Source organism: Gossypium hirsutum, chromosome D01 (assembly GCF_007990345.1).
Source record: "Gossypium hirsutum isolate 1008001.06 chromosome D01, Gossypium_hirsutum_v2.1, whole genome shotgun sequence".
Lineage (NCBI taxonomy): Eukaryota > Viridiplantae > Streptophyta > Magnoliopsida > Malvales > Malvaceae > Gossypium > Gossypium hirsutum.
This window is the reverse complement of record NC_053437.1, coordinates 24,924,429-24,945,359: the sequence shown is the minus strand read 5'-3', so window position 1 is coordinate 24,945,359 and position 20,931 is coordinate 24,924,429. Positions and strand designations below refer to the sequence as shown.

The following is a 20,931-nucleotide window of genomic DNA, read 5'->3' as shown; positions in this document are numbered from 1 at the left end:
CAGCTACGAAAGATCTACCACTAATTTCCCTTCTTTGATCCTCTCAATCAAGTAATTCTCAAATTATTTTCCTACTGTTTTTGGGTTTTTTTAACCCTCTGTTTCATTCAGTCTTTTGTTAATTCCTTAATTTTCCATATATGATTATCAGGTGATGATAAACACTGTGAATTTAGTGTTAGAACAGCTTTGATTTTTATGGGTCTGATTTATTTTGACTGGCTTTTTTTTCCCTCCGTTTTTTTTCCTTCTCTGTTTCATTGTTTTTTTTTGTTAATTTTGCTTATGTGATTATAAACACAGTGAATTTAGTGTTGGGATAGCTTTGATGTTACTGGGTTTTATTTATTTTACAGTTTCTTTTCTCTTTGCTATTACTACAGGATTTTATGCTGCGTTTTATTGAATCTTTTTGTTAATTTTTGCTTTACTTTCTATTCATATATGTTTATGAGTGATGATAAACAATGTGAATTTAGTGTTAGAACAGGTTTGGTTTTAACGGGTTTGATTTCTTTTTGCTGTTTCTTTCTTCTTCTTTTTTCATTCTTTCATCACTTAAATAGAAAATTTCAGTTTTTGATTGGTTTAATTTCCTGTTTCTTATTTGGGTTTCAAAGGCTTGAGTTGGGTTTGGGTAAAGGGAAGATCCCTGCTAGCAGTTGTTGTTGTCTTTGCTGAATGCCCGTTATTCGGGGCTTTTTTCCTTGTTTTCCATATGCTGCAGCTCAAACCATTAGGTATGTCAAACCCATTCTATTCGGGTTGTTATCGCTCTTGGGAAGTATATTTAGGTAGGGGTTTTGGAATTTATCTAAGTCTAAGTCCGGGTCTTTCTTCTTCTAGCTCATCAACCCGCATCTCGCTATGCCCCTTAGGGAACCTTATCCGAGAACTTCCTGGGGTGGGGCACTCACTCCCTTAAAAAACCCCCGAACTTGGAGCCTCTTTTCCCAAAAGTATGTTACCAATTCCTATCGTTAACGTCTGTAATAGGCAATTGTATCAAAGATTATCTAGTCTCCGCTGCTGTTCGCCGGATAGCTCATTTCCAGAGGAAAGTTTATAACCATTCATCCGACTAATCCTGTCTTTATTTACTTTAAAGAAAGTCAAGTTTGGGTAGAGCTCCTTAGTCTGCCAATTGAATCTCTGATCCCGCAGTGTTATAGTTTCATTCCGCTTTCATGGCTGGGAAAAATCCCCCTCAGGTCGAGCTGCTGCACTCTGAGACCTCTATCTCTATGGCCGAGACAGGCGATAAGAATCCGAACTACCATTCAATGAATTCATAGGTTTGATGGGTTTAGTTTCTCAATCTTTCTACCACTCTGACCAATACTTGATAGCCTTATCCATAAGACTATAGTTTAGTAGTTGGCATTTATATTTATATTTTCTTTTCGGTGTAGATTGAGAGACATGGGTCTTTAGGTAGACAACAGGATAGTATACTTTATGCTTGGCAATCTGCATATTCGTATTGATTTCGTGTCATATTCGTGTTTTAAGGTATTATAGGTATACAAATTTGAACATTTAAATAATTTCTGTTATATGGATTGTGGTACATTTGTGTATTCATGTTTTTTTTAATACCATATTATATACATATATACAGTGAAATTTTGCCTTGCGGACTTCATTTAAATTAAGAAAGCTTACAAAAGACACTCCCTTTCCATTTTTTGTTATTCTTTGTTATGAGTTGGAGAAAGAATAAACAGGAAACTGTTTGCAGATTTTGCTTTGTTTTTTCTGTACAGTATGGGGGCTTGGTTCTTTATTAGGAAGAATTATTGTAATGATTGGAGTATGGTTGTTCTGTGCTTTGATATACTATATTTAGCTATAGCATAAATATTTTCCACAAAAAAAAAGGTTGATCCGAGCACTTTTCTCATTACAGGTAACATTTTTCCAACACTTCCACATCGCAGTCGTCCCAGATTTGAGCATTACAGGTTAGTATTGATGTAGTAGGTTCTGTTGTTTCCCAAATGAATATGGTTTTGTTTGTATGTTTGTAATGCTCATTAAAGCTTTTGTTTGTATGGTTATGGTTATTGCTGCATGACCATTGTTCTTTTTGAATTTATCAGCCAAGTTATATGTTTTTACTATTAGGTAACATTTTGTTTAAAGAGCATTATGCCTACAAATCTTTTATGAGATAAATTTGTACATGTAAATGAGATAAAAGTTATATATTTTTTATGAAATTATATTACCATTTAAAATGTTATTATCTAGTTTTAAAACTTCAATTTCATTATTAAACTAAATCTTCATTCTTCATTTTATTTATTTTGAAATTGGAAAACCTTAACTAAACTAATCATCAATAAAAAAATTTTTCAATGATCAAACTTTGAACATGCTTTAAGTAACTAATCAATATATTTATACGATATCATTTTAGGTCAATTAATTTGGGTGATTTTAATTAACTAATCAATATATTTAAAGGTCCAAATTATAATGAGTTTAGTTATAATCTAACAAATACCAACCTTCAAATTTTACCTCAATTAATTTTACCTCAATTATACATAATATATTAAAATTTAATATAAGTTTTTGAAGAAATTAAATGCTCATGGATTATAATTAACCTTTTATGCACGCAATACATGTTATTTAAAACAAATGTTAATTGATTCAAACATTATTTTTCCCCTATAATGGAAATAATGTTATCTTAATTATAAAAATGGATAAATGGACTGAAATTTATTATTGTCTAATTCTATCTTAGATTTTAAGTCAATTACATTATACATAAAATATTCCTCATTCATAATATGATTTCCCTATAATACATAAATTATAATTGTGAAAGTGTAAGGAAGTTTTTAAAATTAACGTATATATAATATGATAAATAAAATTATACAAATTTTACTTAAAAAGTCAAATTTGGCTGTTAAATTAATAAATTCTATAGAATTCTGAAATTTTAATAATAATAATTTTTTGATGAAAAAATGCTAAACATGTATTTTAAACTTGATACTAGACAGATAAGTAACAATTCTTGTAAAAAATAAGTCCTCTTCAAAGTTATATATATTTTTACAAAATGAAATTACCATTTAAAATGTTATAAAAGTTATAAAACCTTAATTAAACTAATCATCAGTAATTAAATATACTCTTTCATTATTATTTGGGTGATTGATAAAGAAATGAAATTAAAGTTGCAACGATATCATTTAGTCGTCTAATTTTTTGCTTCGTGTGTTCTAAATTTGTGCTATTTATTTTTATTCGATAATGTGTAATTGCAACTTCAATTCTTTGATAGTGTGTTCTAATTTTAAAATGTTGCAGTAATGGCTCGTCTGCCTTTAATTGCATAAAGTGTGAGGCGTAAAAGAATTAGTATTGCTGTGACAATATGGTTGGAAATCTGTAGAATCGCGGTTTGGTTCTTATTTAGAATGGGTGCCAGCCTTAGCCTACATAGACCAAGGATTAGGTCCTATACCGTAGATTTTTATGCAAAACGGGATTATGTGAATAGGCTTGTATATGCTAGTGACGAGACCTGTATTGAACAAGTTAGGATGAATAGAGCTGCCTTTTTTAAATTATGTGAGATGTTAGAATCGATAGGGGGATTGAAGTCGACAAGGTTCATGCTTGTTGACGAGCAAGTAGCAATGTTTTTACATATCATCTCCCATCACCTGAAAAATCGAGTTATCAAGCATCACTTTAGAAGGTCCGGGGAAACTGTTAGCAGAGCATTTCATAGTGTTTTAAATGCTGTCATACGCTTGCAAGATGTGTTATTTAAAAACCCGGAGCCAATTACAGCCGATTCTTCTGACACAAGGTGGAAATGGTTTAAGGTATAGGACTAAGTTTTATATATAGCTTCAACAACATTTACTTGATTTAGATTTAAATTAGTATTCTAACTCAAGGTTTTATATAATGTGATATAGAATTGCTTAGGTGCTCTTGATGGAACCCACATCAAGATTAGGGTTCCAACAGTTGATAAACCTAGATATCGGACGCGAAAAGGTGACATAGCAACAAATATGCTAGGTGTTTGTACACCTGAGATGCAATTTGTTTATGTTCTTCCTGGTTGGGAAGGTTCAGTTGCTGATGGACGGGTTCTTCGAGATGCCATTAGTAGAAGACATGGATTAAAAGTTCCTCATGGTAAAGTGTATAGTTAGAGGACTTTGATTTATTCATTAAGATCACACTTTGTGTGCTGAATTAATCATTTTTTAATATGAAACTTATTTTATAGGTTGTTATTATCTAGTTGATGCTGGATACACAAATTGTGAGGGATTTCTTGCACCATTTAGAGGACAACGATATCATTTGAACGAGTGGCGTCAGGGTTATCAGCCAAGTTCTCCGCAAGAGTTTTTTAATATGAAACATGCCTCAGCACGTAATGTCATTGAAAGATGCTTTGGCTTATTAAAACTTAGATGGGGAATACTTAGGAGTCCATCGTTCTATCCTGTAAGGGTGCACAATAGAATTATTATTGCATGTTGTTTGCTCCATAATTTTATTCGAACCCATATGAGTAGTGATCCCATTGAAGCGGAGGTGGGAGAATGATTACCTACAATTAATGTGGTGGATGACGATGAACCGAATATCACAAATATTCATCCATCGGATGCTTGGGCTACTTGGAGGATGGAACTAGCCAACCAAATGTTCGATGAATGGCAAGCATCTAGAAATTAGTTTGTGAAACTCTTGTATTGATTTTTGTATTGTACTAAACTACAGAAATTATAATATAATTTCTTCTAATTCAGCATGTGTTATAATTTTAAATTTTTTGTGCTATGGAACTTTTGATTCATGATATTCAACTTAATTACTAGATATTTAAAGTGTTGACCTTTTGAATCATGATATTAAAATAGTAATTAATATAATTTATTTTTTTTTTGTTCTTAAGATCATTATGTCAGGTGTTCCAGAATCAAATGCTCAAGCTTCTCGAGGAAGCAAAAGAAAATGGGTTCCCGAGGAAGATGCAGCATTAGTTTCCAGCATGGTGGACCTGCACAATGTTGGAACATTTAATGCTGATACCGGGTTCAAAGCCGGTTATTTGAACGAGTTGGAAAGAATGCTACAAACGGTTTTACCAAATGCAATGTTGAAGGCGAAACCTAATATTGAATCAAGGATTAGGTTACTTAAAAGGGAGTGGTCAATCGTCTACGACATGCTTAATGGCCAAAACAATAGCGGTTTTGGTTGGGACGAGCATAGGCAGCTCGTTGTTGCTGAAGATGCGGTTTGGGAGTCCTATTTAAAGGTAGGATTATTTCAAGTCTTTATTATATTATTTTTACCAAACTTACGACTAATATGATTTCCTCATTTTTTTAGAGTCACAAAGAAGCCGCCCAATTCAGATTTCGTACTTTCCCTTACTATGACCAGCTTACTACCATATACGCAAGAGATCGAGCAACTAGGAGAGATGCTCAAACAGCTGCTGATGTTCTTGAAGAAATACATGCTGATGATGAACGTACTACAGATATGAATGAAGAGAGAAACACATTCTATGACTGCGAAGCTGACGTCTCTTTAGATGACATGGATGTTTCTGGTACGGATCCGCGAGGAGATCGAGACCAAGGGGGTTCCTCATCTTCAAACAAGAGAAAGAAGAAATCTGATGCTCGTGATAATATGTTTTCTTCATTTAATGAGGCTGCCACTTTGTTCGGGGAGAAAATCCAGGCCGTTGGCGATCAAATCAGTAGGAGTTTTGCCTCCGAGGTGGTAGTTCAGCAGAAGTCAGAACAACATATGGAAGAGAGAGCTTCAAATTTATATTCAGCCTTATGGTCAATTGAAGGTTTAACCGACGATCAACGATATGATGCATTGAGTAAAATTCCCGACCATCCAACTCAAATGATCGTTTTCTTTAGTTTACCTTCAGTTGCCCGATTGGAATGGGTTAGGAGATTTCTTTCTTACCATTAAATATCAATGTTCAAACTTTTTGATGTTGTAAAACTATATAACATATGGATTTTAATGTACAATTTCATTTTCATCTAACCTTTTCTTAATATAAGTTAATTATGTTTATGCATAATATAATTCTCAAGTTATATATTGATTTTAGTAAATTCATATAAGAACATTTTATTATTAAGAATTTTATGAAATTATATATCACTATATAATTATATTAATATTAATTATTTTAAATTGTATAAATTCATATAAGAAAATTTTTATTATCAAGAATTTTATGAAATTATATATTATTATTAAATTATATGTAATAATTATTATTTTAAATTATACAAATTCATAAACTATAATCATATTAGTTATAATAATTTTAAATTTTATTAAATCATATATTATGATTGGAGTAAATTCATATAAGAATATTAATTATTAAGAATTTTATTAAATTATATATTTTAATTATATTATATTTAATAATAATTATGTTATTTTATATTTTACAGTATCATATTTAATAATAATTATGGTTTGAGTAAATTCATATAAGAATATTAATTATTAAGAATTTTATTAAATTATATATTTTAATTAAAATATATTTAATAATAATTATGTTTAAATATGATTAAATTATTTATTATTGATATTAATCTTATTAAAATTTAAATAACAATAACAATAATCATTTACCAAAACAAATTTATGCTAAGGGTATTCTGGTCATTTTAGTTTTCTCCATTATGCTATTACACCTCTATTACATTCAACCAAACACAGTTTTACTATTACGCCTCTATTCCATTACATTCAACCAAACAGTTGATTTGCTATTACACCTCTATTCCATTTTGCATGTCATGGATTATTGTTTTTTTATTTCGTTTATTCATTTGTTTATATTTTTATGTAATTGATGTATTCATTATTGTTGTATTTATTATTATAGCATTTGTATGTACAATATAATGTTACATCATCTTTTACTCAAATTTAAAAATAGAAAATTTTCAAAATTGAGATAATGCTCGTATTTAGGATTTTCAAGAAATTGAGCCCTAACGTATTGGGTTCCGATTTTTTTGAAAATCTAACAATCGAGGATTGCTCTTTAAACCAACTAAAAACTCATTATTGGGAATTCAACACGTTGTGTCCTAACGTATTGGATGTAACGCATTGATTTCTCGAAATGAAGATTTTTTAAAAATCATAAAGGAAATATTCCGAGTTTGGGATTTTAAAGGAATTGTGCCCTAACATATTGGGTGTGATTTCTTAAATCTTGGATAAGTGGATGTTCTTTTAAATTAAAGGAAATATTCCGAGTTTGGGATTCTAAAGGAATCGTGCCCTAACGTATTGGGTGTGATTTCTTAAATCTTAGATAAGTGGATGTTCTTTTAAAGTTTTATTGCACTAGTATTTTGGCCCAATTCATTTTTTGGGGGAAAATTAGAATGCTATGCCCTAACGCATTGGGTGTGGTATATTCTTTCTCTGAAATAATAATGGTCTTAATACGTAGCCTTTTAAGTTTTGCTAAGGATTACGTTTTTCCAAATTCTCGACCTTAAGACACTAATTAATTAACTAGGTATCAATTTTTTGGGCGTAATGAGGGTGCTAATCCTTCCTCATACGTAACTGACTCACGGACCCGATTTTTTAAAATTCGTAGACTAAAGTCGTTTTTTGGTGACCCAATCACACCTTAATAAAAGATTGGCGGCGACTCCCAATTTTCACTTTTTTAAGTCGACAACCCAAAATTTTTTATTTTCAAAAGATGGTTTCGACACTATCAATGTACACTTCTTAATTTGAACATCTATGGAACTGTCAGGATCTGCCTGCTGAACTTTTTGTGTATGAAGAAAGGGTTGGAACTTGGAAGTTGCGAGTCGCTACAAAGACAAAAGGAGCCAAAGATTGAAGAGAGTTAAAGCAAAGGATAGAAACCACAACATGAAAGCCGTAGCTGCAGACAACTGATATCTACTGCATATCTTTGACGGGCAATATGTCGAGCTGACATTGACCAAAAGACTTGTCACACTAGCAGTTGAGCAAGCCGCAGCTAGTGAGAGAAATGACAAGGCCTGCAATCAGATAAAACACATGTTTTTACATCAAATTATGATAAAGGATAACACCATGGTGATGATATGCATAATAAGCCTTGTAACATACCTAGTCTCCAACAATGACAACCAGCAGTACCCTTGGTTGTTGTGGTAAGCCTTTAACGAACACAGAATATGTATCAACCAATGCTAATGACACACTCTATGGAGTCACTAAACCCATGACTGTCACCAAGTAGCTGCGAAAAAATTTAAAGGAAACTTGGAGATTGATTTATCACCCAACAATTGGTGAGCAACAATGAAAACACAAACATTATCTTCTATATCATTATATCTAATGAGCAATTGAACATTATGTTTTGTACCTGCAATTGATCGAACAACACCATAGACAATGCAAGTTTAGACATTAGAAGACCTTATCCTATGGCAATTTTTTATCATTCAATAGCTTCTGTTACTAGTGCAAGGGCTTTGAAATTGCAAGAACATATAAGGTGAGACGACCATGCCAGTCATAGCAAATTGGTACTTATGGTCTTGTACAAATGCTCCCAACATTGTGCATTTTATACAAAAAAAAGACACATTTTTTGCATTTCCATTCACCTAGTGAAAACTTTTAACAAAGGAAGGAGAATAACAAATAATTTCAATCTGAATAGAGTCGAAAATAAGAAGTCCGGAAATCCAGGATTGGATAACAAATATCATCAGTAAATAAGTTATACAGGTTTCTTCTCACTACAGTATGGTAGAAACAAACTTTTATTGCCTACAAAGGATGGAAGATGCTAACTCAAGCCTTAAAATAGTTCATACATCAGAAGCTGCATGCGAGCCAATGGCACCTTAAGAGGCATGAAACTTTACACAGTTAGAATCTTCACATTTACCCCTAAAGTTCAGACTTCAAACAACAAAAAATGGTAGATGAACTAGCTTTTTATAGTGTCAAACATGCTGCATTGCAACAAAATATTTCAATCAATATAATATGATTCATTAATAATATCATTTTGCTACAAAGATTTCAATTAATCCAAGTCTGAATTTTCCTTTTTCAGATGAGCCAGCAAGCTACCTTTAGATCAAATCCTGGGGTATCAATGATGGTGAGGTTAGGACAGTGTGCAAATTCAGCTCTCATTACAATTGGCTTAGGAGAAACTGAAGTTTTAGTCTTCTTCAGGAGTGCCTCGGTTCTTGATTTTATGACATCCGCAATTGTTGATGCTGAAACAACTGGACTTCCATATTCTTTAGAATCTTCTTCCTGTTTTCAATTGTCAATTTTAAGTATCAACAAAAAAGAAGACAATGCAAACATAGGAAGCTGCTCAAATGGAGCATTTACTCAATGAACACCCAGATGTTACAGAAAAAAACATTTTTCTAGCAAACATTAACCCTATAGTTTAAGATTATTCAGATCTAAAACAAAATAAATCCTTGGTAAATAGATACATTATCGATATTTAACAAAATTGATCCGTCTAATTTATTATAAAGAAAAAGCCTTAAATTTTTCGATCATAGGTTCTAAATATTTCTTTTGATTATACAATTTGAAATTCTTCCATCCAAAATCCAGTTATTACTTCATATAAATTAAATAAACACAGATAAAAGCCCGATTCAGCATATAAAAAAATCAATAAAAAACTTTAAATAGAAACATAAAAACAAACCCCCTACAAATAAAGTTATTAAACCAAAAGCACCCAACTCTAAAAGCAAAAATCACTTGAAAGCGACAACGAGGCTCAAGTGCAGAACAGTAATGAACCATCTGCAAAATGAGAGGTTGACGAGTACCCATTTCAATTTCACGCACATTGAAACGGAATCCAAGCAAAGCTTCAAGGAGAGAGCTTTTTCCATCAGATTGACTGCCAAGGGCTACAATTTTCGGGAATCGGCAACTTCTCTTCGAAGGCCACTGCCATGGCTTGGAGGCGATTGTAGGCTTCGAAACAGGAAAGGGAAGGGGTTGGGGAAAGGGAAGGAGAAGGGGAAAGGGGAGAAGAATGGGTCATTTTCCGGAAAATGTCTTACCGAATTCAAAACGGTAAGACATTTTCCTAAAACAAGAACTCCTTTTCCTGTGTTTTGTAAAATATTTTACAATAGGAAATCATTTTCCGCCAATCAAACACTGAAAAACTTGTAATTGATTTTTCGGAAAATCAATTCCGCCAATCAAACAGACTCTAAATAAGATTCATACCTGTAGTGGCATGTATTAGAGAGTCTAGGTCTTTTTTGTATGTAAGTTAGTTTCATTGCTACTTGCAAGTCTTGTATTAAAGTGTAATTATTTTGGCATGGTCCCTGGAGCATGTGGTGTTGGCCATAAGGTTTAATTAGTGGCCTTATCTTACCTATTTTTGTTTCATGTTTTTATCTTGTAATGTGATTTGCTATAATCACATGCTAGTATATTTTAGATGATGACATGTGTGAGGATGAGTCATAGTTTTTAAGTGATTTCTTAAATAGAATACTTTATTAGGAGGTGTTTCAGAGTAATTTTGAAGTGCGTTTTTCGTCCCCTAAAGAAAGGTTTTGAAATCGTGCTTACCAAATTAAATAGAAAAAAACAACTGTTTAATTATTCTTTTTTTTTTTAAGTTCAAGTTAAGTTTATATCTTCTAAATGATTACTCTTTTTTTCTTTTTTTATTTATTTATGAGAGTCCGTATTATTCTAAATAAAATGTCACTCATGTTGTAGGTGAATATATAAAACAAATGCCAATACCTATAATCAAATTCGCATTCAAAATATCTTTCTATCAACTATTTATCCATTTTGAGCTTGTTTTCATTTTAACTGCTAAATTTAAAAAATTATAAAAATATTGAAAAACATAAATATCCTTGCAATAAAATTTGTTACTTTTAAAATAAAAATACTTTTGAAATCTAACTCATTTAATCTCCTCAAATATATTATAGATGAAAAATACGCAAATCACCAAAATTATTAATTCGCAGCTGGTGATTGTGGGAAGTAATGATTGACCGAACTTTCATATCCTTGTATTTTGCATTTGTTTAAAACTACCAGCACAACAAAAACTTAACTTGAGGATGTATCAGTTAACGGTACAGAAATAAGAGTTTAGATAAAGGAACTCAACAATAAGCAAACTTTCCCAATCTGGCTATAAGTAATGTCACAAGAAAAAAGGGTTAATATATATGTGCATATATATGTATGAATGAAGATCAGCTTTAAGTAAAACCAAAGACCATCAAAATAATTTGAATAATAAGGAATCAATACCCCATACCACAAGTTAGAGTCTATTTTGACTCTCTACTTAAAAAATAGACAAATTAATCCTTATACATTTGATTAAATTTAATCTTTTCTATTAAAAGTTTCATCAATATATACACAACTAACGGAATAACAATATAATGACATGTGACATGCTACATATACTGCTTACTAATGTGCATAAAACAGTTTCTAACAATAAAAATGAACAAAACTTTTAACAAAACGATCAGTTCTTGCAAATCTAATGTACAAAATTTAATTTGCTTATTTTTTTAAAAGAGAACAAAATGCAATTTGATTCCTAGTGCACGAGACTTGGGTTAAATGTCAAACACAAGTATGTGCATGATCCGTTATAAATTTGGAGTGGGAGTAACATGACAGGCAACGCCTTGATAGTTATTTAATTCTCCCCAAACCATTTGCTCAACTTCTTCCCATGTTTCTGCTGTTTGAAGTTCAGTCCATAGACTAAATATAGCACCCAAGACATTCTCATCATGCAAAATACAGTAGCACCTGCAAATACAAATAACCAGATGAATTTTTGGCACTGGAAACTGACAAGCATGGCGAAATTAACATCGAAGAAAAAAACTACTCGTTACTACTTACATAGCTTGGTATGAAAGTCGTCTGAACTTGTCATTAGCAGTGATTGATCTGTTCTCTGGTGTTTTTTGCATCAAAGGAAGTTTATAGCATTGTAGAAACTGCTTAAGGAGAGAAGAATTGCCTCTAAAAACATCTAAATGTATTGGTATCACGTCATATAGGGGATCGCCTGAAAAATGAAATTGAATTCAAGGTGGTGGATGTTGAATTTCTCTACTTACAAGTAAAAACCATTTATGCTAGATACAAGCATACGTCCAACACAAGTATGTTCAAACTTTTTAAAGTTTTCCACATATTTAGAAGTTCTTTAGATGGTCATTATCCCCATAGTCATGTCAAGATATGAGTCAGATGAGAATGTCGGACTTAGGCTCTTCGAGAAAAATAGAGTCAAAGTAACATATTTACTCATTGTTTCACTACTCCAATTGTTTACTCCTTTTAACATGAGAAATTTCAAAGAAAACCACAAAAAACACGTCTTCTAGAAAAAGATGAACTTCAGTTTGTTCTAAAATACAGGAAAGTTGCTTAGGTTAAATAGATATAAAGCAAGATCATATGGTTTTGAAGATTTCATAAGCAATATCATATGGCTTGGAGATGAATGATTTATAAACCAAAACAGCGTTATTTATAGCAACACGAAATGAGAAAGAAAATGCACTGACCTATAGAAAGATCGCTGAAATCAATGATGTAATTAGGGCGCCAAGATTTCACTTCTCCACCATTATTATGCCCATTCACTGAACCGTTATCCGTCAAGGCAGCAATTTCATTTGAGCCAAATGTACAGCATGGTTCCAAGTAAACATTATCATCCATAATATCCGAGTGTATCCATGACAAAGGCTTTAGAGCTCTTTTCATGCCATTTTGCTATTAATAATGAATAGCGTCAGGTACAGCTGATAGAGAAAAGAGAAAAAAGACAAAGATAGTAGGACTATGAAAAACCTCAGATATAAAAAGCAGCTTCAGAAAATCATCAGGGAGGTATCCATCAATTTTCTCCATCAGCTTTTCAGGAACTGGCACCCCCCTACAATTCGGACAGTAGAATTTCAGAGGCAACTAATAATTGAATGCTATGATAAAGTAAATAAACAAAGAAGCTTAAAGAAAGGGAAAAAAAAAGAAATCTTTATCTGAGAAAGTGTTATGCCCATCGCATACTATGGGAACGCTATCATGGAATGATGACATGGCAGAACAGAATACCAAACTTGCAGTTTTAAGATAACTGATCTTGAAATATTCCAAAATAAAATGGCAACAAAAAATTCCCATTATATACAAGAGGCGGCAATGAGTTCCATAGAAACCAAAGATTAACCATGGCAAAAAAACAAGCTTTTGGCTGAATAGCAGTATAAAACGATGAGTCAAGGTCAGCACAGTTGGTATCACTCTGAAGAACACTGAAACATGTAATGTTTTCAAATGAGAACAGATACAGGGTGCAGACACAATGAAATAAACATGAGATCATTGACGGCAACTAGGAGAAAAGAAATAGAAGGAAAATCTCTTTCCAACATATTTTCAATAGAATCACTAAAGGTGTCAAAGTTGATCAACAAACTTCATTCCCAAACTAGATAGTATACCATTTATTCAAGCGGCTGGAAACATCCTTCTTCTTCTGGCTTAGAGTTCTCACGAAGATTTCCCATTCAGCTGGAATGTGAATATCTAACTCGTTGCAGGCAACGTCGATGTCCATGCCATTGGCAAAAGAAAACTCTTTTTTCTGTTCAACAACTGAAAGAGATGAATTTCCCAAGGAAGGATGGGGTAAACTATGAAGGTTTTGCAGTTGCTCTCCTAAAAAGGAAGCTAAGTTAAGCACATCTTCCCATGATAGTTCATCTCTTCTGCAATAGAAAATAAATAGAAGATTAATAATTACACCAATTCTACTTTTGCCACCTCTTGTTCTAGAAGTTAAAATCCAAAGTAAGACATTGTAAAATTAAGAATACTTACAACTCAGCATAAATCTTTCCTTTGCAACGCTTTGTTATAAGATAAGGCCAGATACTATTTGATCCAGCTGAACTGTCTGGTCCAGATTCTGGTAATCCAGCTTTTCTATATTCGAACAGTTTCTTGCTCTGTATACCAAAGGGGAAAACGTCACCTTTTCCCGTTTCTGGAATCAAATTGCACTTTGCAAGCACATCAGGAACTTTTTTACCATCCCAAGAATCGATTTCGAAAGATCCATTTTCCAAGTGCAGAATCCCACTAGCCAATACAGTAGGAATGTAGTTTTTCAGAGGGGAATCAACTTCACAAAGAGTGTTGTAGAATTCAAGCTTCACAGAAAGAAACAAAAAGTTACAGCATTTAAAAGATTCCATGGACGAAGAGTATAAATTAGCATATACACCTACCTCAGTGCCTAAACCAAGTATTGAAGCTTCCAGCCCTCCTTCAACAAAGATTTTAACCACATATTCATCCATGACATAAACCTGTTGCATAAGAATTAGAACAATCAATCAGAACTACAAAGAAATCTGTGGTAATAAAATGATTGATTTATAAAACCTGTTACTCATAAAAAATTGACATAGAGATCAGATCCTTTAACATCAAAGTTCATATCAGCAAGCACTCAGATCAAATATGGAAATCATTTTTCATTCTTTAGGACTCCTTATCAAGTACTGAGAAGTTATGTCAAAGTAAATGTGTCCAATGGAAATGAGTATTGTGACCGGCGGTGGATCTTGGCATTGAGTTTAGAGGGGACCGACCATAAGACTAAATTTATATATTGTTTATATAATATAATTAATTAAGATATCTTATCATGTTTTACCAATATAAGAAAATATAAACAAGTACTATACTAATAAAACAAAGAACATATAAAACTATAACTTTTATTGATTCATAAATAAATGTATAAAAAACACTTAGAAATCTTTCTTTTGATAACAACCATATTATTTGCAAGAAACTCAAATCTTTGGGCATATTTTTTTAACAATAATTTAGCAAATACCCATTTCATAAGAACAAAAGCACCTCATCGTAGAGTAACATAAGCAATAAAAGGAGTATAAAAGAGGGGGAAATTTATCTAGAACTTATTAAACATGTTTAGAGAAAAGAAACCATAATAATAGAAGTAAAATGAATTATCAACCAATAACAACCACCAACAAATCCACAATCTTTTTCTTCTTGACCACTTACGAATCAATCAACACAAACTTTTACATTAATTCTAAAACTTCAACGAAAGTTGTGGATTTGGAATTGAAAATAGAAGACAAGTACAAGAGAGCAAAGCTAGGAAAATATTTTTTGACATTTCAACACTATTGGTTCAAGTCAGTAGAGAAAACTAATATTTAGAGAAATTAAAGTTTAGATGATCGTGACTTGACATTTATGATATTAGATGATTTTGACTTGAAATTTATGATAAAACGATTATTTTGAAGAGTTTGTGATTAATGATTGGAGATAAAACGGAAAGATAAATAACAATGTATGTTTAATTTCTTTTAGTATAATGCATAAATTTAAGTTATATACATATATAAAGAGTTTAGATGATGGTGCCAATTTCATTTTATTTAGTATATAAATATACATGTATCAAGGGAAATTAAAAAAAAAATTTTGGGGGCCATCAAGGGAAATGCTCTTTTTTTTTCTCTTTTGTGTGTAGGTTCCACCATTGATTATGACATTAGCGGAAATCATGCCTATCCCACAAGGTAATGATGACAAGTTCTGTAGTAACCTTGAAATGATTTCTCACAATCAGTTCCCTTTAACTCCAAATATTTAAAAGAAAACAGCAGTTAAGTGAGGAACGAAAAATGACAAAAAAAAAAAAAAGAACTCACAGGATTGCTGCCTGTTCCCACAGGAAGCTTCTCATCATCATTGGGAAAAGGCAAATTGTGAAATGAGCAGATTTTCCCCAAGCACTCCAACCATTTGTCTGCGTTTATTGCAAGACATGCTCCCTAAGACAATTAGAGAAGAAATTAAATAATAATAATAGAAGAAGCAATTACCAGAGAGAAGAAGCCATCCAGCCATGATAATTCAAATATGTAGGGAAAGGAGCTCACGATCATGCAAATCTTCTAAACAACCTATATGATCTGCTATTTCTCTTTTTCAACTATTTGCAATTTGTTTCTGAGAATACCCTTTTTGGAATATGCCTAGTTCATCTCTCTTAAAACATATGGGAACCTATTAAAATTTTCTTAGGCAACTCATGCATAGGAAGAGAAATTGAAGTAAAAGAAATAGACTGGATTGGTGGGATGAAGACACTTTTGTTAAAAATGTGAAATACCTTCCAAATCAGCTCTCTCATTCTCGGTTTTCCAACCCAAAGCCTGGAAAGCCATTCCCTCATTTCTCGCGGCCCTATGCAATTGCCCGAGCTCCATGGAGAAGTATAGTGGTCCTTTTCTCTATCCAAAAACATGGTCAAGTAATTTATATCATAAGAAAAACCATGTTTCCATAAATTATATCTTCTAGAAGCAGCATTAGCTGTTTCTTCATGATTTTCACTCTCTTGGGATCTTAGAATTTTGACCCGCTTCTCTTTCCTAGTCAGGTCTGAATTATTAAAATTGTCTTTGTCACAGGACATGTTTTTCTCCATGTTCACTAAACAGCCTCCATCAACAGCAAGTAATCCAACACGACAAACTCCTTTATGTTGGAATCCTGGAGCCATATCTAGACATACAAATTCGAAGTTCCTTGGATTTACAAAATTTTGTGTCACTGCAACAGTTGTTTCCAAATTCAGGACACAGTGCCACCATCCACTTGGAACAAATATCGTCTCCCCAGGTAGCTGAGTACACTCAATTGGCTTGTCTTCATCAGCAAGAAGTGGATAATAATCTAGCCACCACTGTACACAAAAAGAAAAAGGAGATTCAACAAAAGTAATCCCAAGAAATGTGACAAGAACTAGGAGATCAAGCAAAGGACCATAGTTTAGATTACCTGTAATGATGATGGAGTATCAATGTTGACATCACCATCTTCATCATTTACATGCACTGTAACGCCAAAAGGAACTCTTCCAGGAGGATACAACGCCCACCTGCCCAAAAAATTGACAAATGACATCCTGGATATCAGCTTTTCAGCCATAGTGAAGAAACAAAAAAGACAACCTTATGCAGCCAAATTCAGTTATCAGGCAGTTTATAGTAAACCATACACTAATAACCAGAGCACTAGAATAAGGTCAAATGAAATCAATAAAAGATAAAATTTAATGAAGCTGTTGGATATTCCTAAATGAGCTCCACAAACAGACTTCTACTGTTACTAAGCAGGAGGCACAAAATGTGAAATCCAAAATCACCACATGGAAGCATTTTATAAATACAGAGGTAACATCTCAAAAATACCTTTTACGACCACATAGAAGAGTATTCCAGGCGCTGGTAAGTGCTGGATCAACATGCCAAGAGGCACCAGACCTCTCTGGCCCAATGATAAGCCATCTGAATGGTGGTCGACTATCTCTATCTAGAACATCAAAGAAGTCTTCTTGAAATATTTGGGGCACATTGTAATCTTCCAACAACCCAGGTGCAGATTCTCCAAACTACACGACAAACAATCATAATACTTTGAAGTTTTTCTAAAGAGGCCACTATTCCATCACGCTCCCCAAGGAGAGGGAAAAAAAAGCCAAGCACATACTTGCACATAAATAGACACACAAACGTATGAATGTTATGACTACCCTAAGCTCACCTTGTGATCAAAAATATAAAGAGGATCCTCATCATGCTGTTCGTTCATGTATGATACATAATCCTTGAATTTCATTGAAATTTTTCCAGCAGTTCTTTGAGAGATCTTAAATGCTGTATCTCCATATTTGAGCAGTAGTTTGTCAATTGTCCAATTAGTCCTTGCGGGCCAACACTCGGCCAATCCAGTGAGCAAAACCTGGAATGTGAATTAGCAAGAACCCCATCCAAAAAGCAGAAATTGTTATGCAGCTGCTTAACTCATAATATCTGGCATTAATGAAGAGTGCAACATTTACAGATATAATGCAACAGATTTCTTTTAAATACTCAACAAAGGACAAATATGTAGGGGATACCATAGCAATCATTGACAGAAGCAGTGAGTTCAACACAATTTACTGAAAACAAACATAAAATATATGTAGCATACCGGTTTTTTCCTATCATATTCGCGATCAAACTGTTCCTTCGATAAAACGTTTTGTCTTTCAACATTTCCATCATCGAAAGAAAACCCGTCTAATGTAGTATGGCACCTATATAATCTTTTGTATAAGAAGAAAGAGTGAAATCCTGCACCCCCCCCCCCGCAAAAAAAATGTTAACAATCACTCAAATCAATGCCATCATTTAAATAAAGAAAGAATTTATTTTCATAAAAACAAAAACGTGAGGCTATTTACCATCAAACTGCAATGGTTTTCGGCAATAGTCTATATATTTATTCGGCAAATTCTCTCTGCATTAAAATAATTATAAAAAAAAGCCAGCGATATTATATACTAAAATACAAAATTGAAGCAAAAAGAAAATAGGAAATTTAAGTTTCAGTTGCAAAGATGAAAATACAAATGCAACGTCGTCTTTTTCCAAGAGCCTTTGTATGGAAGTGGACCGTTGACTTTCTTGAGGCAAAGGCTCATCCAAAGCGGCTCTTCATTGCAGAATATATACATAACACTAAAAATGCAAACTCAAAATAAGAAAAATATATTAAACAGAAGAAGATATAAAAGCGAAATACGGGAATTGGAAAAATTAAGAATAAAAAGAGAGCAAAGAAAAACAAAAACCTGCTGACACAAGCGAGACGAGCTATATCTCGAGGAGTGAGGTAATCTAAGATGGCACAAATGAGTTCATCGGGGAGGAGGTTGAAGTTGCCCAGGGCATCCACGCGCCGGTCTTTGAAATGCAAACTCTGGGATTCATGAGAATTTTCCATTGGGGGGGGTTCAGAGGGAATATGGGAATCGATCGAAGCAAACAGATTAAAGGCGATATAGATTTGTTTCGTCGCCTTTTAAACAACTTTGCTTGGAAATAACGCAGAGCGCGTTGCCACGTGTCTAATAAGGCTTTCTGGGGGGCTTTCTTTACCGTGTGCTAGTCGCAGCCTTCCTTCTATGCTACATATTAATCAAAATTTATAACTTCCATTGGAAGAAAAGTCACAAGCAGAGAAAGATGTCTCGCACAAGATAAATAATATGGGTAGTACTAGAGAGAGTGCAAGAGGTCGAAAAACCCTAAGATACAAACTAAGGAAATAGGAACAATCTTCAGTTGAATCAGGTTTCCACCATCGAATATAAAAAAAGAAGGGGAGACTCACGCAAATAACATTAGCAGACAATCATCAGGGAAAATAACTGTTTTAAAAGGTGATTTTGAAAACTACAGTAGAAAAGTATTGTTAGTACTTTAAGAAGTGCTTTTGTGTTTGTTATTGCGGTTAAAAATTGCTTTACAAAAATAAAATATTTATTTTAGACATGGGTTTATAAACTAATAAATATGTATTTAAATAATATTTAAATTAATTAATATTATGATATTTTAGTAAAAATATAAAAAATAATTTATTATAACTTATTGTTAATATTTTAATATATAATATTAATTTTAAATATTTTTAAGTAATTAATATTAATTATTTATTAAATTTAATTAGAATTATAAACTATATTTAAATTTTTAAATATAATAATTAAATATTTGTAATTAAATATTGACATAATTATATTATTTTAAAAATTATTTTTAATTTTTAATTAATGCTTTTAACATATTTGTAGTATTTTATTTTAAAATGTACTAAAACAATGTTACTAATGGGGATGCCAATTGATAACAATTAGCAGTTCACAATTGACTCCTGTCCACACTTTTAACTTTAAACATCCAACAAAACTTAAGATGCAACATACTATTTTCTTGTCTTCTACCATTCTTAACATGTACATGTCAATTTGGGTTTTTTATATGTTAAATGGTGAAAAATTAAAATGTCATAAAAAAATAAATTATCAATTTGGGTTTTATATGTTAGGCTTTATTTATATACAAAACAAGCATATCTAGAAAGCATATGTTCAGGTCATGCCAATTCTCGTATTTGATCACCATCCATCCAAAGAAAGGTTTCATGTTTTACTTACTTTTATCCAATAAACATCGACAGCAAAAAGCCATCATGCACATGAGAAATAATTAAGGAAGGTAAACTCGTATAGAAATTTAAAGAAGCCATTTCTCCATAGATAAGCAAGGAGAATTAAATCCATAGAGTTTCTAAAGGGATGAACGTATAATATCCACCAACAGCAGCAGGGGAAATTTCTTTCATGCATTCACTCACATAACTATAAACCAACTAGTATTTTCTAGCACAGATATATAAGTTTCTGATTTTTATAAATTAACAAGTACCTTTCTTGATTCTAGATAATTTAATATTCCACACCTAAAACATCATAAGAGCAAGTTATAGTTGCTTGATTATCATAGCAGTCTTCATGCAAAACTTAACAGGGAATTTTGTAGAGGAAAAACTATGATAGATTTCATATAGGCATTTTCATCAGAGAGAATTACAGACCATTGCCAATAAAGTGAGTTAAATCAATATGATGCATTATCTCCACCTAAGTTGGAGCAAAAAACTTTATAGTGATGGAGGTGGAATCTACATTACTTACAGCACCCTCGATGGAGCACCATCAATCATTTATTAATCATTCACCAAACCAATAACAAGCCACTAATCCATAAAAATTTATCTAAAAGACTAGAACAAGAGATGACCACAAAAGTACCAATACTACCCAGTCAACTTGGAAGTCATAGAAATGTTAACCTATTATTGATATGAAATCTA

The 20,931-nt window shown here is 32.4% G+C and overlaps 1 protein-coding gene across 2 annotated transcripts; it reads right to left on the bottom strand.

Moving 5' to 3' along the window:
- Window positions 1–9,065: 9,065 nt before the first annotated feature.
- On the bottom strand, window positions 9,066–19,396 carry LOC107922198 (F-box protein At1g78280). 2 transcript variants are annotated; one of them, XM_016852087.2, is made up of 17 exons: window positions 18,845–19,396; window positions 18,621–18,731; window positions 18,455–18,510; window positions 18,202–18,344; window positions 17,770–17,967; window positions 17,418–17,617; window positions 17,005–17,104; window positions 16,334–16,909; window positions 15,870–15,992; window positions 14,397–14,477; window positions 13,987–14,318; window positions 13,608–13,874; window positions 12,955–13,039; window positions 12,666–12,876; window positions 11,992–12,160; window positions 9,922–11,895; window positions 9,066–9,360 (listed from the first exon to the last, which is right to left on the bottom strand). In XM_016852087.2, exons 1-16 carry the CDS (start codon window positions 18,994–18,996, stop codon window positions 11,730–11,732), a joined length of 2,970 nt encoding a protein of 989 aa, XP_016707576.1. In that variant the 5' UTR covers window positions 18,997–19,396; the 3' UTR covers window positions 9,066–9,360; window positions 9,922–11,729. The 2 variants fall into 2 exon arrangements, with proteins under 2 accessions (XP_016707576.1, XP_016707577.1); XM_016852088.2 differs by lacking the exons at window positions 9,066–9,360; window positions 18,621–18,731 and having other exon boundaries at window positions 11,381–11,895; window positions 18,845–19,393.
- Between the last annotated feature and the right edge of the window lie 1,535 nt (window positions 19,397–20,931).

Excerpts from the sequence above, each read along its gene's own strand:
- LOC107922198 (XM_016852087.2), bottom strand. The coding sequence starts at position 18,996 with ATGGAAAATTCTCATGAATCCCAGAGTTTGCATTTCAAAGACCGGCGC. Across the intron at positions 14,319-14,396 it reads TACTTGGTTTAGGCACTGAG|CTTGAATTCTACAACACTCT; the intron begins GTAGGTGTATAT and ends CTTTCTGTGAAG. Across the intron at positions 12,877-12,954 it reads AGCTGCTTTTTATATCTGAG|CAAAATGGCATGAAAAGAGC; the intron begins GTTTTTCATAGT and ends CATTATTAATAG.